General features: G+C 35.5%; 1 protein-coding gene across 3 annotated transcripts in view; it reads left to right on the top strand.

The window, feature by feature from the left end:
- PCDH15 (protocadherin related 15) overlaps positions 1-16969 on the top strand; it is a 952630-nt gene that overhangs the window by 540660 nt on the left and 395001 nt on the right. For all 3 annotated transcript variants that reach the window (XM_070262649.1, XM_070262641.1, XM_070262642.1), the window contains one exon: positions 689-859. In XM_070262649.1, coding sequence (XP_070118750.1) covers positions 689-859 — 171 coding nt within the window. The remainder of the gene's footprint in view (positions 1-688; positions 860-16969) is intronic.

Here is a 16969-nt window from a genome sequence, read left to right as displayed (position 1 = left end):
ACATGGAGACACAGAATGCTCTCAAAATACTTAATAATAGAAAAGCTTATGTGAAATATGAAAAAATACTTCCCTAATAAGAGTACAGCAGATCTGGTGGGTTTTCCGCTTCTTTCCTTCTCTTTATTTCCCTCTTCATTTTTCTTTTCTGAGGTACTTTTTTAAGTAACTAAAATTTATCTAATAAACCTAAAATGCCTGAAGTATCATCCAAAAAAAAAAAAAAACAGAACAAAAGATCTGGGGTGGGGGTGGAGGAATCAGGGGCCATCAGTGTTTGCTAATTGGCTCTCTCAAAGGAAAAGTTAACTTTTTTGTATCTTCCTGATGGGATAGTTTCACAGTTTGGAGGAGGCCTCCTGTGGAAGTTAGGCTCCGACCCCACTAAGGTGACTGGGAGGAGCTCTGTCTTCCATGATGATTACATCTCAAAAGAATGATTCCCAGGTCTTTGAGAAAGAATCTTGGGTTATGAAACTGGTGGCAGTTTGAGCTGGGAGAGGATTTACATCTTAAAGTGGTAGAGAAAGTATTTATAATCACAAGGTTCCTAAAGTAAAAGCTCTTAAGAAAAGGGAGGTCAGGTGCCTGTAGTGAGGAAGAAACCTGTCAATGCCTACACTTTAGTCAAGATGAAGGGAAGAGTAAGTCCATCACATTGTCTTTTTTCTTTTTTCTTCTCTCACAGGACCGTGCACAAAATCTGAATGAACGACGAACCACCACCACCACCCTCACAGTGGATGTTCTGGATGGAGATGACTTGGGTCCAATGTTTCTTCCTTGTGTCCTTGTGCCAAACACTCGTGATTGTCGCCCACTCACCTATCAAGCTGCCATACCTGAGTTGAGAACTCCGGTAAGTATACTCTCACTTTTTCCCCCTTCTCTTACCCCTCTTTAACCCTAATGAGATCCTGTTCAAATATTTTGAAGACATGTTAAGTGAGAACAGCAAACTTCACTATAAGGGTGTTGAAAAATATTTATGTTCAGAATCATTTTCAGAGAATATGGGCAAATTTTTGGTCACAATGCATAATTATATGATTTACAAAATAGAAAGTATGTCATGAAGCAACAATCCACTTAACACTGAGCATTTTATTTTTTCTACCTATAAATCATAACAGAATTCAGGGGCCGGCCCTGGGGCATAGTGGTTGAGTTCAGTGTGCTCCCCTTTGGTGGCCTGGGTTCTCAGATTTGGATCCCGGGCACAGACCTACACCACTTATCGATCATGCTGTGGCAGTGACCCACATGTAAAGTGGAGGGAGATTAGCATGGATGTTAGCTAAGGGCTAATCTTCCTCAAGCAAAAAAAGAGGAAGATTGGCAACAGCTGTTAGCTCAGGGCTAATCTTCCTCACCGAAAAAAAAAGGAAAAGAAACATCGTAACAGAGTTCAGTGTCCAACATATTCTGAGAAACTCAGAGAAATAACCAACATTTCCTGAAATTCACATATAAACATTCAGTCACAAGTCAGAGGATACACAGGTCAATAGGATACTCTTTAGCCTCTCAGAGTCCTGAAATATTATTGGAGATTATGCTTGGCTGTTTGAAAGTGGGAGCTAATGAATCCTGAATGCAAATATCTATCCCTTAAAGATGTATTATAAAGAAGCAGAAAGGTAAGGCATGAATACATATTTTCTACACTTGATTCCACATGTTTTGTTTTTTTTTAATTCTAATCGAGCTATAAATTACTACCAGCTTGGAATTCACATCTTGGATCTGCCTGGATGATAAATATTTTTACCTAAGAATAAAAATTATAAGGCAAATAGATATCCTGCTTAGGCCAAAATATCAATGTCTCCTATAAAAGTAAAAAAATATTAATTTTCTTTTAGAGAAGTCAGATTCCTAGGAGTTGACTATTTGACTAATGTTTTTGTTGTCCCTCTGGAAAGCATTCATCTTTCTGGGTTAGTAACATGGCTCATGATGTCAGAATTTGTTAGAAAGTATTTGAATTTTTTTGTCAAACATGTGAGAACTGTGGTTTTGGGGTTCTTCTCTGTATTGGAGATTTCTTTTAAGAATAAAACAGAAATTCCTTCTCCTAAACATCAATAGCATTACATTCTATTCACTTCAAAGAGTTCTTATCCATGTTATATCTATCAGCATTACTTGTAGTAGATCTTAAATGGTTGAGAATTACTTTTACGTCTCCTGGCACAAATAATTTCTGGTCTAGTTGACTTGCATAACCAAAAAGCCGGAGAAAAAAAGAATAAATGTTATGATGTGAATTGAATGAAGAAAATAATGTAAATTTCAGCTCAATGGAGTAATTATTCAGACCAAAAGGCTAACAAAGAACTTATCTAGACAAATAGTTGTAGATTATCTAAGGTTATATTTCAAGATATTATTTTGTTGAATGCTGATAAGAAGATTATTAGTGACGGTGAACATGGTGAGAAAAAAAATTTTTAGTATTAATTTATTTTTCCAAGTTAATTTATGTAGCTTGTGTGCCAGTGAGATCCCAACAGAAGGGATATACTGGTATAATATAGACTAAAATCAATGAATCAGTCTGGTGGCTGTTTAGCAGAACTTGATGTAGTCAGAGAAGTAAAGGAAGCCAGATGTTGCAGCTTAAGAAGCAGAATGCATTGACTTTATAAAGGATCTTTGAGTGTCCCTTCCTCTCTTTTCCTGATTACAGACTAAGTATCTTTCTCACTTCCATGCAGTTTCATGCTAGAGACAAGGCCATCCTCCAGCTTTGGGGTAACAATATAAATGATAATAATGACTAATCACTGTATAGCTTGTTCACTTTGTCATGAACTGTTGCTAAACTCTATAAAAATATTAATTGAAATCCTTTTGGCTAGTTAGCATTATTATAGTCATTTTACAGATGAGATCTCTGAGGTACAACAAGTTTAAGTAACTTTCCATCGTCTTACAGTTAATAAGTAAAAAATGTTTTCTTTTAAAGCATGTAGCTTGAATTAAATGTTATGCTGTAAATTCCAGAATGATCAAACGTATGCTTCATAATCATTTCTATCATATTGACCCATTCTTTACCATTCTGTGAAACAAAAAAGATTTTAGTTTTACGTATTCAAATAATTATGCCAAGTATTTGTTCATAAAAGGGTATATTTTTATTGCCAAGTAGAAAAAAACAAATATGTTTACTTGCAAAATTAGGCACTAGTTCTCATTATCAGTAGCTTCATAACAAACCATCAAAACTAAGTGACTTTAAACTACAATCTTTAAATTTGCCCATAAAACTGCAGTTTTAGCAAACTTCAGGGAACATCTCATCTCTGCTCCACGTATCTTTGGCTGGACCACCTTGCCTGGGGGCTGGGTACCACTTTCAGAACCCTTAACCAAACCAAGTTGATTCTGGCTGTTGCCTGGAGCTCAAGGAGGCCTGTGCTCTGGAGGCTTCATCTGCATTCCATATGGGCCTCTCCTAGGTTGTTTGGGCTTCCTCACAGCAAGGCCCTGGGTTCCAAGAAAAAAACTTCTCAAGAGAATTAGGCAGAACTTTTTTATGGACTAGCTTTGTAATTTGCAGCGTCTGCTGTAGTCAAACCTCTGGCAGATTCAAGGAGTAAAAGTACATACCATCTTCTGATGAGAGGAGTATAGAAGTCACATTGTAAGAAGAACATAAGGGGAAGGAAGTTTTGTTGTGGCAACCACTGGAAAGTAAAATCAGCCATAGTACTGACATCAGGTTTCCTTGTGTTCCACCTGTCATGTTGGATACCATCTGGATGGCCGGGGTTAAGAACCGGAGCTAGTTTTTGAGTTTCACATTCAAATTGCTGTGTTTATGTCTGTCTTTTCATTTTTTAAAACTTTCTTTCTTTCTATTTTCTTTTATATATTTTGTTAAAATTTCTGGAAATTTCAATGAGATCTTGCTATTCAGAGTGAGAGAACTAGCCATTTATGTCAGGCAAACAGGACTCTAATTACATACTTGCCAAGCCTTTCCTGAACTAATTCTTCAAATTTTGAAAGCTTTGACATCTGCTTACCTTCTGTGTTGATGTGAAATTTTCCACCAATTACCTCAGTAGTATTCTTGTCTTGAGAAAACATTCTTAGTTCTACTACAAGGTGTGCAGAGTTTATCAGCTCAGAAAAACTTTAAAAGCTAGTGTAGTACAATGTTTAGCTCATAAACTAGGATATAATGAAAATAAAAATTTACTGTTTATTGAAATGCAAATAATCATGTTTAGAGATAAACTTACGTAATAAATGTTTTCTGTTTTTCTACTGCAGAAAACTGCCTCCAGCACAAATTAATGTCCTCACAAACACTAAGATTAATATTGTATTGAATATGTAAATATATAAATCTGGTGTCTCAGGGGTCCTAAAGCAATTCATAGTCCTGTGCTAATTATTATTTATCTATTAATTTGATAAACATCAACTGGACCCTAATATATGCTGAACTCTATGCTAATTGAGGGGACTTGAAAACGGGGATGACATAAAATCCTTCCAATATATTGTGTAAATTTGTTCTCACTTTCTGACTCTCTTAAAATTGTTATTATGCCTGTCTAGTGGACATCTTTTAGTATTATGGAAAAATTCTATGAAATTTGGAGAGTATAGAATCCACGGCTCTATTTTCTCGATTTTGTATTGAAGCACAAATACACAGTAAATCCTTACACGTCTTTTTCAGAACACAGTGTTTGCATACTGTTTGGTTGGTTGGTTTTTAGCTGAATAATTTGTCCCTGTATTAATTTGATAATATTAATAGTGTTAATTTGATAATATTAACATATTATTAATTTGATAATATTAACATATTTTCTGTGTCTTCACTATATCTATACTTTTCTTTCTTTATTGTGCCATACAGTTTTCAGTATTTCAGCAATTGTTGTTTAGCAGACATAGTCATGTAGTAGCTAGAATGCACACCTTAATGAGTTCTTCCCCATCTGTGTTTAAAACGTTCGTTGTATTCTAGAACTGGCTAGCCACAAACACCTCCTCTAGAGTCTTTGTCATAAAGAACTTAGTTTTCAGGTAACTGTCAAAGATAGCCCTCTGCTATATTTATAGTGCTCTCTCCTTCCAGGGAAGATTTCTCAGTTATTACAAGGGTGGTGGTGATTTGCAGAGATGTATAACATTTAAAATTTCCTCTTGCCTCATATTCATTAAACGTATTATAATCGGGGAACTCCCTCCCCCTTGATGGCCCTAAGTTTCTCCTCTAAAAGCTTTGATGGTCTTTTTTTTTAACTGAATCTTTCTGCTGGATTCTTTTATTTGTTTGTTAGTTTATTTATTTATTCATGCTTATTCTTAAATCTTAGGGATTTTCTAGACTTCTATTCTTTGCAGCTTTTTTTCTTAACGGTAGTTTGCACGAAGATTCACCAAACTTACATTGAGTTCTATTTTTTTCCAAATAGGGATGATCTGTGTGTTGTAGAATTGTTTTCTGACTTGAAGTCTCTCCTGATTTCGAAGCTTACATTTTTCACTTTTTCTAGATATTTTTACATGTATTTCCCACAGATTCCTCATTATCCTTTCTCATGCATTCTAATGCGTCCACGCCTACTCTCATGTTACCTCTTGTTACCTTTGGGGTCATTGTTGATTTGGACCTGGACTTCAATGATCCCCTATCTCAAACTCAATCACTCTCCAAAGACACTTTCTGCATTATCTCTGAAGTGTTACTCAGTATGTTTGATGTCTATTTCCACTGCCAAAATACTCATTTAAAAACATACTCTGAACTCTGGACCCCCAGCCTCTAGTCTCTCCCTCCTTCAGCCATCATCTCACTGAAGGCATGCATTTTTCTGAAATACAATTCTGATCTGATCTTTCACTGTTTAAAATAAAAAGCTTCAATATGTTCCATCATAGGCCAAATAAGTTCTAAAGCTTTTAACATATCATTTACCGTAATGTTATATCTGGCCACTTTCCAGTCTCATCTCCTCTAAATTGCCTAACTCAACTCATCAGGAAACACAGAGCTTTGCATATGTACTTGAACTTCTCTGAGAATTACCCTCCCTTCTCCCCACTTTGTTTCATATTTTAAGCTAATTTTGTTATTCAAGTTTCATCTCAGTTAATCTGAAATGATAGGTCTTCAAAATTAAGTTTTTCTCTGTGTCCCAATGTTTTCCTACTCTAAGTACTGGACTTCTCATTGTGTAACAGTCCTGCACCCATTTCTCCTTCACTAAAATATGAGTTCTTTAATTTCCTATTTGTCATTATATCCTAAGGTGGACCCCATTCACGTCACATAGTAAATGTTCAGTAAATGTTGAATTAATTGATCAATTAACATTTCAAGAAATACATATTGGACACTGAGATACCAGATATAAATGTGAATAAGCATGGCTCTTGCATTCTCACTCACAGTGATAGTATATTTACCATAAATATGCATATGTAAAGAGTGTCTATATATACATATAAAAGTGTAGATGAATACACACACTTGTGTGTGTATTTATTGTAAGCATAGATTATTCAAATATTATCCATGATATATATAAAATTTTAATACACTTTTGGTGTTTTCAAATAAGAATAGAATGGCAAGCACTACCACCTTTGGTCATTGTCTAGTCAAGGATGACCTTCAAATAGGACTGTAATAGATAGTCTAGATAAAGTCAGCTGATTTCCCCATTGCCATGGAGAGTCTCAGTCTGTAATTTTTGTCCCAGCACATTGTTCATATTGCCTCCTTTCCCCTTCAATAATCTTCCAAATATTAAATTATATCCTCCCTCAGTCTTCAGGCGACTTATTTTCAAAATGTGTCCTGTGAGCCCACAAAGTGATGGATGAAGGAATAAAAAATTGGCAACTGTCAAACTGCCCATAACCTTCTAATGAGAAGATTGTTTGTCAAAGAAGTTTGAAGGGGAAATGATAAATAATACATCTAGAGTCAACATATTGCATTGTCTTCTGTTTTTTCTCCCACCAACAATCACACCCACATGCCACCAGCAGCAAGTGATCAAAGAAATTTCAGATTCATTTTGAGGAAACAATAGCCAAACAAACAAACGAAAACTTTAATTCAGCAAATATTGTCTAGAGTGTGAAATTGTATTATGGTAATTCTGAAAGTTATGTGTGAAATTATAGGAGAGCAAAGAAATCATTTGTTCTTTTCATCATTGGTTAATGTTTATGTTGAATAGGCTTGACTGTCTCATGTCTCCATTTATAGACAATGTGAAGATATTTTCAACTTTTTATGGAACAGTTAGGGATGGAAACAATAGGAAGAATTGAGTTTATCAATTTCAATTAAACGAACAAAGTCACTGTTCTGCTCAGTAGTAAGATGGAAGTCTACCTCTTCTTGTTGAAGAGTTTGTTCAAATTATTATTTTAAATCAACACTGGAGATGTGTTTTCCTATGAAACACACACAAAGAAAAAAGACAGTAAGTCATTCAAGTTGGACTTGATGTTTATAATTTCATAAACATTTAACTGGAACTCTTTGATGGCTTAGTAAATTATGTAGAAAAATTTTGCAAAGATGCTTACCATCACAATATAGGATAGTTTCTAAGAACTCAGAATTCAAGTTGAAACCTGTGTCGTGTTACGAATGCTGATAATGTCTCTAAACCTCAGTTTGAGTTTGTCATCTGTATAATAAGGATAATAATATCTAAAATGTGGAATTTTTATGAGCACTATAAAGGAAGATTCATGCAGCACACTTAACTTGTTCCTAGCAAATACTAAAGATTTAATAATATTAGTTATTGGTATTAATATTATCATTGTCACTGGAATTTCTTCATCTGACTGGGTGTTTACTTAGAGATTTATTGGAGGAAGTAGCTAAGTCAAGTTAGTTACTAAATATATAGCTATTTTTAATTGAAATATCAGCTTTGAAAACTCAGTTGTAAATGTCGATAAAACCTAATTTATTGTGATTGTGCTATTCCTAATTACTTCAGTCTAACTTTTGTCCTTTAAGAGAATGCAATACCTTTATCGAGAAGAACAGTAGCGTCGTTTTTTAAATAAACAGATTTGGCACAGTCACCGCTTGTGCTGAATTAATTATGTAATATATTATTGCTTTGGGAAGAGGCAGCAGCTGATGCAAAATGCCACAAGGTAATACTGTGAGCCAAAAATATATCAATGAATCAAGTTCTAAATGTCCTCAAGGGAAGCAACTATCCTGCTCCCGTTCTTTCTTTTTTTATGAATACAAAAACAATGGATTTCACTGAAGTTTTTCAAACTGTCCTATAAAACCTCCAGTTCTGCAGAGGCCCCCCTGGGGCATCTACTGCAGTTAAAGATAGGACTCCTACTCCGTGTAACATTTAAAATTCTGCTTTTGTCCCGCTTGCTAATTTAGAAAGTTTTTCATTATTTACTTTAATTAAAAAAAGATTGGCTGGTAATTGTAAATTATGCAAGAAAATTTAAAAAATTATACCCATCAAAAATTGGAAACCCTCAATCTCAAAGCCCAATCTCCAGGACAATCATTATTAATTTGATGCATGTCTTTCCAAACATCTGGAACCTGCTTGAGGCAATTACAGGTTTTTTTAAATTATTATTTCAAACAAACTAAATGACTCTGACCTAGGTAAATGTGAAGTATTAGACTTTCACTGGGGCCTCACTGAATCTATTGGTGACTCGTTTAAAGGGATTAGTAAGTAGAGACTGGGAAACACAAGTCATGACTATGTGTGTGGATGGAGGGGCAGGATCACATGGTCTCGATGTGCCCATGGGGATAGGAGTACTTCTTTGACCTTCTGTTCAAATGCATGCTAAAGGGAGACAGCATCTGATTGACCTAGCCTGAATCACATTCATTCTTTGACTAGAGGGGATAGAGCCTGTGAAGGTTAATTTTATGTGTCAACTTGGCTAGGCCATGGTACCCAGATATTTGGTCAAACATGTCTGGATATTGTTGAGAAGGTGTTTTTTTACATGAGATTAACATTTAAATCAATAGACTTTGAGTAAAGCCTGTTACCCTCCTAACGTGGGTGGGTCTTATCCAATCAGTTGAAGACCTTAAGAAAAATAGACTGACTTTGCCCAAAGAAGAGAGAATTCTGCCAGCAGACTGCCTTTGGAATTGAACTGTAACATAATTAATTCTTCTCTGGATCTCCAGCCCGCTGTCTTACCCAGCAGAGTTCGGACTTGTCAGCCTCCACCATTGCAGCATGAGCCAATTCCTTAAAATAAATCTCTCTCTCATCTCTCCCTCTCTGCCTCTCTCTCTCTGTCCATCCCTATCTCTCAATAGATAGATAGATATATGTTTATAATCTCTCTAGAGAAAGAGAGTAATATACACATATATCCTATCGGTTCTTTTCTCTGGACAGCCCTAATACAGAGGCCCTGATGAAACTGTGTCCAATGGGCAAAGGTAATTTCTCTAAGAAAACAGAGATACTGTTAAAGGGGAAATGAATCTTAGACAGCTGAAAACCCAAATATGTAAGGCAAATGTATAATCAAGACATTGCAAATTTTTGCCTAAAGTCCTACTGTAGCTGACTATCAGGTCTGCCTGAAGTCTACTCAGAATGGTATTGAAAAAAAGACATCAGATCATGTCACTTCCCTGCTTCAAAGCTGTGATGGCTTCTCATTAAATGGTTGTATCTACGTGTCTTCCTATGGCGCCCTATACAGTCCTACACCGTCCTTTTTCACTGACTGCTATAGACTGATGCTTGTGTCCTCCCAAAGTTCATATGAAGAAACCTAATCCCCAGTGTGATGATATTTAAAAATGGAGCTATTTAGAGGTGATTAGGTCATGACAGCAGAGCCCTCATTAGTGGCATTAGAGCCTTTATAAAAGAGACCCAGAGAGACCCCCTCCTCTCTCCCACAAGTGTGGACACCGTGAGAGGATGTACACCTCTGAACCAGGAAATGGGCCCTCATCAGACACTGAATCTACCAGTGCCTGCTCTTGGATTTCCCAGCCTCCAGAACTGTGGGAAATAAATTTCCATTGTTTGTAAACCACTCAGTCTAAAGATATTCTGTTACAACCCTTCGAAAGGACTGACACTGACCGCATCCCCTACCTGCTCCCTTGCCTCCTTTCTATCCTTTAACAAGCCATAGTTTTTCAACTGAGAGCATATGCCCTTATCTGCCTCTTTCTGGAATGTTTTCTTCTGATATTTTCCTGCATCTGGCCTCTTTAGTTATTTGGTTTCTACTCAAATGTTACCTCCTCCAAGAAGCCTTCCCTAACCACACAATGTTTGGTATCCTGCTTCCTCCATGAATTTGGTAATGCATGACCTTGTTTTATTTTCTGCAGATCAGTTTAATATGTAGAAATTTCTTGTACACTTATTTGTGTAATTGATTGTCTACTTCCTCAGAAATATAAACACACTATGAACAAGAGCCTTGCCTATCTTCTTTGCTATCTTATCCCGAACTCCTAGAACAGTGCTCAAATGAAGGATGATCAATATTTACTTAATTGAAATAAATTGAAATTTTCCTTTTCATGAATATATTTCTTACTTTATAAATAGCTGTGTAGAAATAATAGCTGCATAGTATGTCTTTGTATGAATGTAAGTAAATTTATTTATCTTCTTTATATTTTGGAATTCTGTGTAAATTATTACTTGAAAAAAGTGTTCCTATGTTAAAAAATTACATAAAATTTATTCTACTATAAGAAATATATTTTCATCTGATATGTTTTCTTCTTACCAAAATCAATTTTATATCACATATTCTTTTGTTCAGTTCCTCTTGATTGAAATAAATAATGAAGGGCATGGTAATATATTTTAACAGTTTAAACTAAGTTGAGGCTAATGTGTGGCCAAGAGATGATAATAAAATGGGTAGTTCAACTCAGGGAGGTCATCGCAAAAATAACCGAGTAAATAATACTAGGAAAAGTGATAAATGCAACCTGTCAGATTATTCACATACAGCTTTGCTTTTTAGAAACCATAAGTTAGTGAAGTCGGCTTTTTGGTAAAGCTTTTTCTGAAAGCATATTATTTCTCTACTACAATAGCTCTAAACCAATTTGATTTGTAGGCAGCCTAATAGTAATATTTCTGATTTGCACTTTACCAACATCATCTGCAAAGATACTGGAAGAAGGGAAATAAATAGACCATGGGCAAAGCAACTGATTTATTTACTTCCCAAATGATGTTGGTTCATGATGCCTTCAAGACCTTTAGAGGAAATCTGATATAAGCCACTGTCACCTGCTGTCTCTGCTTCCACTTTTGCTTCCTACAACCCATTCTTCACACAGCAGTCAGAATAACCTTTAAAAGCATAAATCAGTTCAAGTTAGTTTCCTGCTTTAGAATCCTCCAGTGGCTTCTGATTATGGTGAGAATAAAATCCCAGCAGAAGAATATGGCCACACGTGATTTAACTCCCGCCTTCTCTCTGCTCTACTGCCAGCACTTGGATTCTGTTCCATGGACCTTCTGAGTTTCTTCTCATGTCCAAGCTTTTGCTGTTTACTCTGTTGTGAAACACTTCTCTCAGATCTCCCAATGGTTGGCACATTCTCATCAATCAAATCCAGATTTCAGCAAAAACATCCCATCCTCAGAGACCTTTCCTGACAACTCTCCCTAATGTAGATTTTCTTTAGAAAACAACAGCAAATTCACAGAGATTAACAGAAGGATTTTATTTGTTTTCAGTCACTATAGAAAGGTGAATAAAGTTGATAATAACCCTGTTATATTTTCAGTGATATTTCCTTAAAGCTCACAGCTGTTTTGTGGCAATATTGGTGATTTAAGGTGAGAATCATATAGGTTAGTAAATAGTACAAAGATAGCTGTTTTCCTCTTAATGAAATTGAGAAAAATCCTCTATGTTAAGATAATCAAAGAATAATTATTATAGGTACTATAAACATTTATACTGATAATGTCAAAGAGTTATAATAAATACCAAAAAACTCTAAATCCTCAGTCAGTAAAATCTTGGCAGACAATTTATCCAAAGACATACAGAATGGAAAAAACACTCATTCCTAAAAAATTATTCTTAAGGTGACATTTTCACATGAGAGAAAAAGGAGAAAAATGTAGGATGATTTAAGTGTGGCTCTGCCAAGAAGCATCTCTTTAATATGATTTGAGGGTCATAAAAAGAGTTTGCATTTATCAGTATGGCATGCACGCATTGTGTTCAAGAGTTATTTTAAACACTACTTTCTACTCAGAATGCTTATTTCTCAGTCTTTGCTTGATATGAAGTGTCAGAAATAAGGAACTTCTTGGATTGTACACTTAAGTTATAAATATTTTCTGTGTTCAGAAGCACTTTAGTACCACACGGTGTTTAAAGACAGTATACACGAGATTGATATTAAAGACAGTATATACGAGATTGATAACTCACATTAGGTCTTTATAAATTATATTGTGTTGTATATACTGCAAAATATCTTACTTACAAAGCATGTGTGATATAGCTTTCAGTTGTGTGACTCTAGATTTTGAGTTCTAATTATTTTCACTATAAAATAGCAATTCATTTCTACATGATGAAATCTGCAGAGGAATTCAGGTGCTCATCCATATTAGGGACAAAAGAGAGTAAAGGTGATTATCTATTTTCAGAATAATTGTGCTCCATACATTAGTTTGTAAATTAGTTGTTTGTAACGTGGAATAGTTTCTCTTAGAAACAATGTTATTAATGATAACTAGAGAAACCTAAAACACAAAAGCTTACTTGTTTTGTAATATTTTTTTGATCTGTAGAAATATAGAGGCATCTTTCTTTGGGGAAAGAAAATACCATATAGACATTCAGATTGGAGTGACAGCAGTAAATCGACCTTCTCAGCAATTCTCTGAGCGGTAATTGTCCTTATACCGTAATGCTCTGCCTGCTGGAGGCGGGGGAGTGGCTCTGAGCCAAGGATGGTACCATTTCTTAAAGCAGCTTCCCTCTGAAGCCTTGATCCTAGCAGTGGGAACCATACATAGAAACTAACTCTAATTCATTATTCAGTAAGTTTTTCTTCTTTTTCTTATTACCCATGTGGAACTGAACTAAATTTGAACAGGGGCAAATAAAGTTTACTTTGGTTTTTCTTTTTTTAATTTTAAAAGCAAAATGAAAGCATTTTGAAATAAAGTTGTAAAATTCACCCAAAAGGTGGCCCAGAGTCACAGGAGGAGCCAACTAGTAGGATGCCACTTTGTGTTAGGTATGTTGTATGAAATATCTGATCACGACATGGGAATCGTCAAAACTCACAATCTAGAGAAACATAACTGAAGCATGTATCACGCATGCTCTATATATGCTATTGTCTTAGTAACTAAGGGTCCAACAGAAGTTGTAGACCTGGCATTTACTGTCTTTAAGTAACATGACCAATAACACATTTCTAGGAGGTAGGTGAGTAGGGATTAGGGTTCATGTATCTAACCAGTAAATATCATCTTGAAATAAAACACAGAGAGATTTCTGTGTAAATTCAGATTGCTAATTGTCATTATCTGAGCAGTTACAGATGTTTCTGTTGCTAAGACAAGCAATAGGTTGCACTGATTTTGAAGGAAATTCAAGAACATTAGTTTTGTATTTTATTCTTAACAGTAATAATATTTAACTTAGCTACTACAAAAACAACCCAAAACTACCATGTAGTCATTGTAATGGCCACTGCAACACTTCCGTATTGATTTGAAAGAGTGTGTATATAAGCAAAAATGAGGAAAGATCAAAAACAATGCCAGTAAAAATATTTCAGCCCTTTTAGATGTAGTGGATGCTCTCAAGCCTCACCTAAGTGCCCCTCTTCAGGACTGAGGCACTTAATTCTCCATTCCAAAATACCTCCTTCCCCAGGTGCTAGGAGTGTTGGTGACCAATGAAAATCACTGTGTCCCTCTACAGGTATTGCCCTTTGTTCAAAGAGAACCACTACCCAACCTCACGCCACATCCCTGGGAGCCCCCGCATCCAGTGACTTGTCAAGGGAATTGGGGCACATGTACAAAAATCCAATTATCTGGACTGAATGCGTGAACACTCTAGATGTCCCCCTGCTGAGATCTTCACTGGTTTTGTTGTGTCTGCCTGGACTGTATTGCTTTTCAACTCCTCCCCCTGCCCAATCCTATGTCCTGTATTCCTTTACAGCTTTACTCCCCCATAAATTCCCTCATGCACATATATCTGAGAGTCTGTTTCCCAGGAAACCATTCTAAGACAGTGGACTACATTTACGTTGTCCCCTCCAAAATACTTGAAAGAATTAGTTTATTTTGTATAAAAGAACGGTGGAAGATTTATATCCTGGACATGACTGACTAGCATTTTAACTGGATCATAAGATTCATGTAATGAGCTTGTTAATATACATCCTCAGCTCCCCAAATTCTGATTCTCTATGTTTGGAAGACACCTGGGAATCTGAGGCTTCAACTCCAGGAAATTTAGATTCAATACGTCCAGGATGGGGCCTACGATTTTGTATTTAAAACCTTTTTTTAATACAGGAATTTAAAGTATATACAAAAATAGAGAAAAGAATATCTTGAACACCCATGAACTCATTACTCAGTTATCAATTAATGAGCATTCTTGGTTCAACCATATCTCCTTTCATCCTTCTCCCCCCATTATATGAAACACATCTCACATATCACATCATTTTATCTGAATATGTTTCAGCGTGTATCTTGAAATGATGTCATGCTAAAATATAATCACAAATAAAAGAGGTTAAAGTTAAGAGTTTGTATTTTTAATGTGTCAAAATAATTCCAGTGATCCAGAAATACTGAGACGCAATGAACTAATTAAAGATTTAGTGTGTAATTCTTAGATGACTTGCCTGAATGTGTGTGCGTGTGTGTGATTACTCCTGCTTTCAGGTGGGCATTTTTGAATTATGCCAAGTGTGTACTTAGTCATGTCATAAAATCAATGACACATGTTGATTTTTGGTAATTATACCTGTGACTTAGTGAATTTGTATCTTTTGCCATCTTGATGAGTTCTGCTTTAATAAGATTAATATGCATAAAGTCCCTGTGAGACAGAATAACAATCTTCAAACTTTACCAGAGAAGTTTAGGATAGGTCGGTTGGTCAGTTACAACCCTTTCATTTGTTATTAGAGCTTCTCTCACTAACCTTTACCTTCCAGCATAATAACAGTACCCGTCAACACCTATTCTTTGAGAAAAAGACTTTCCCTCCTTCTCTCTCTCTCTCTTCATCATTATCATCATGAAATGTTCAAAAATGCTTATCACGAATGACAGTTCAGTTCCCAGTTTTCTCATTATGTGGAGAAGTGTCTAGGAGGCTGAAATCTCAGAACAATTTTTAATCTTAGGCATTTTATCAAGTGCCCAGAGTTCGTCTCTAGCCAGAATATGGTATCTATGTCACTCCAACCGTGAATGTGGACTGAACTTCAATTAGCATAAATAGAATTGAATCCCAAGTTTCTATTCATTTGGTATTTAGATTCAGATAGGAGTAATATCTGTTAATGAAACTAATGGCATAGAAATTAGTGGTATTAATCTTGTCAGAATTTCATGAATATAAAAACAACAGGAAGTACCAATAAACATCCTTTCTCATCCCCAGTCCTTAAAACATCATGTCTTTACTAACTAGCCTCAAAGCAAGAAAAATAGGCAAAAATGAGTTTTGTTTATAAAAAGGTAAATAGATACCCCTAGGATAAATTGGGTTCCTGAGGTTATAAAAGACCCCTGATGAGGAGAACATCAGTACGCACCTAGGAAGGATTCCAGGCCCATCAAGTTAACAAATAGAGGAATTAAACATTAGAATTCAGCTTTGCAGAATGAAGACTTTTTAAAACACATTTTAAAAGAAATGTGCTACACCGTGCAGAACTTTAATATTTCTAATATGTCCTCACATACTACAAAGCAAACAGATAAACAAAATAGTAGAATTGTTATTTGTCATAAAAAATTCTGATGAATAGCTAGAGGGAAGCCTAATTGTTTTCAGATGCCAAGTTCATACTTTCGTGACAATTTTCTAAAATATTTTTCCTGGGTGTATAGCTCATTAAAGCTTGAAATAATGTTTTGAGAAGTCATTAGGCTTAACCAAAAGTGTCATAAAATTTTGAAAATGTGGTATTTCTAACAGCAACAACAAAAGATTTAGAAGTGTTAGAGATCTTGAGCACAAATCAAACAAAATATTTAATCTATGACATATTGATCTGTGTCAGGCCTTGTACTATTGGTTTGTTTTTCATCTTGTCTATATTCTAAAATAAGATATAAGGAAACCTAACTGCACTAAGCATATTGAAAAAGAATGAGAAAATATAATGGTAGAGGTTCACACCTAAAATGCCTTTCCTTTTCTCAAATACCAAGAAGAGTCATATTTTTCAGAGGACTAATAGTACAAATTTCTATTGTAAAATAGTTAAACTATTCAAATTTTTATTGTGTTTATCCTGTCACTGCTTGATGAAACTACAGATGCTATTGAAATATAATATTTTGAAAGGATACAATAAATTATTTTTGTTATATTCAAAACCTGAATTTTGGCAAAATGGACTAAAAAAACATGGATCTAGGAGCCAAAAGATACTTCTTTTTTTTTTTTTTTTTGAGGAAGATTAGCCCTGAGGTAACATCTGCCACCAATCCTCCTCTTTTTCCTGAGGAAGACTGGCCCTCAGCTAACATCTTCCTCTACTTTATATGTGGGACACCTGCCACAGCCTGGCTTGATAAGTGATGTGTAGGTCCGCGCCCCGGATCTGAACTGGTGAACACTGGGCTACTGAAGCAGAGCACATGAACTTAACCGCTACACCACCAGGCAGGCCCCCAAAAGATACTTTTTTAAAATAGATGACTTATGTCTCATATGAATT

This window comes from Equus caballus, chromosome 1, assembly GCF_041296265.1.
Source record: "Equus caballus isolate H_3958 breed thoroughbred chromosome 1, TB-T2T, whole genome shotgun sequence".
NCBI lineage: Eukaryota > Metazoa > Chordata > Mammalia > Perissodactyla > Equidae > Equus > Equus caballus.
This window is presented reverse-complemented; position numbering and strand designations above follow the sequence as displayed.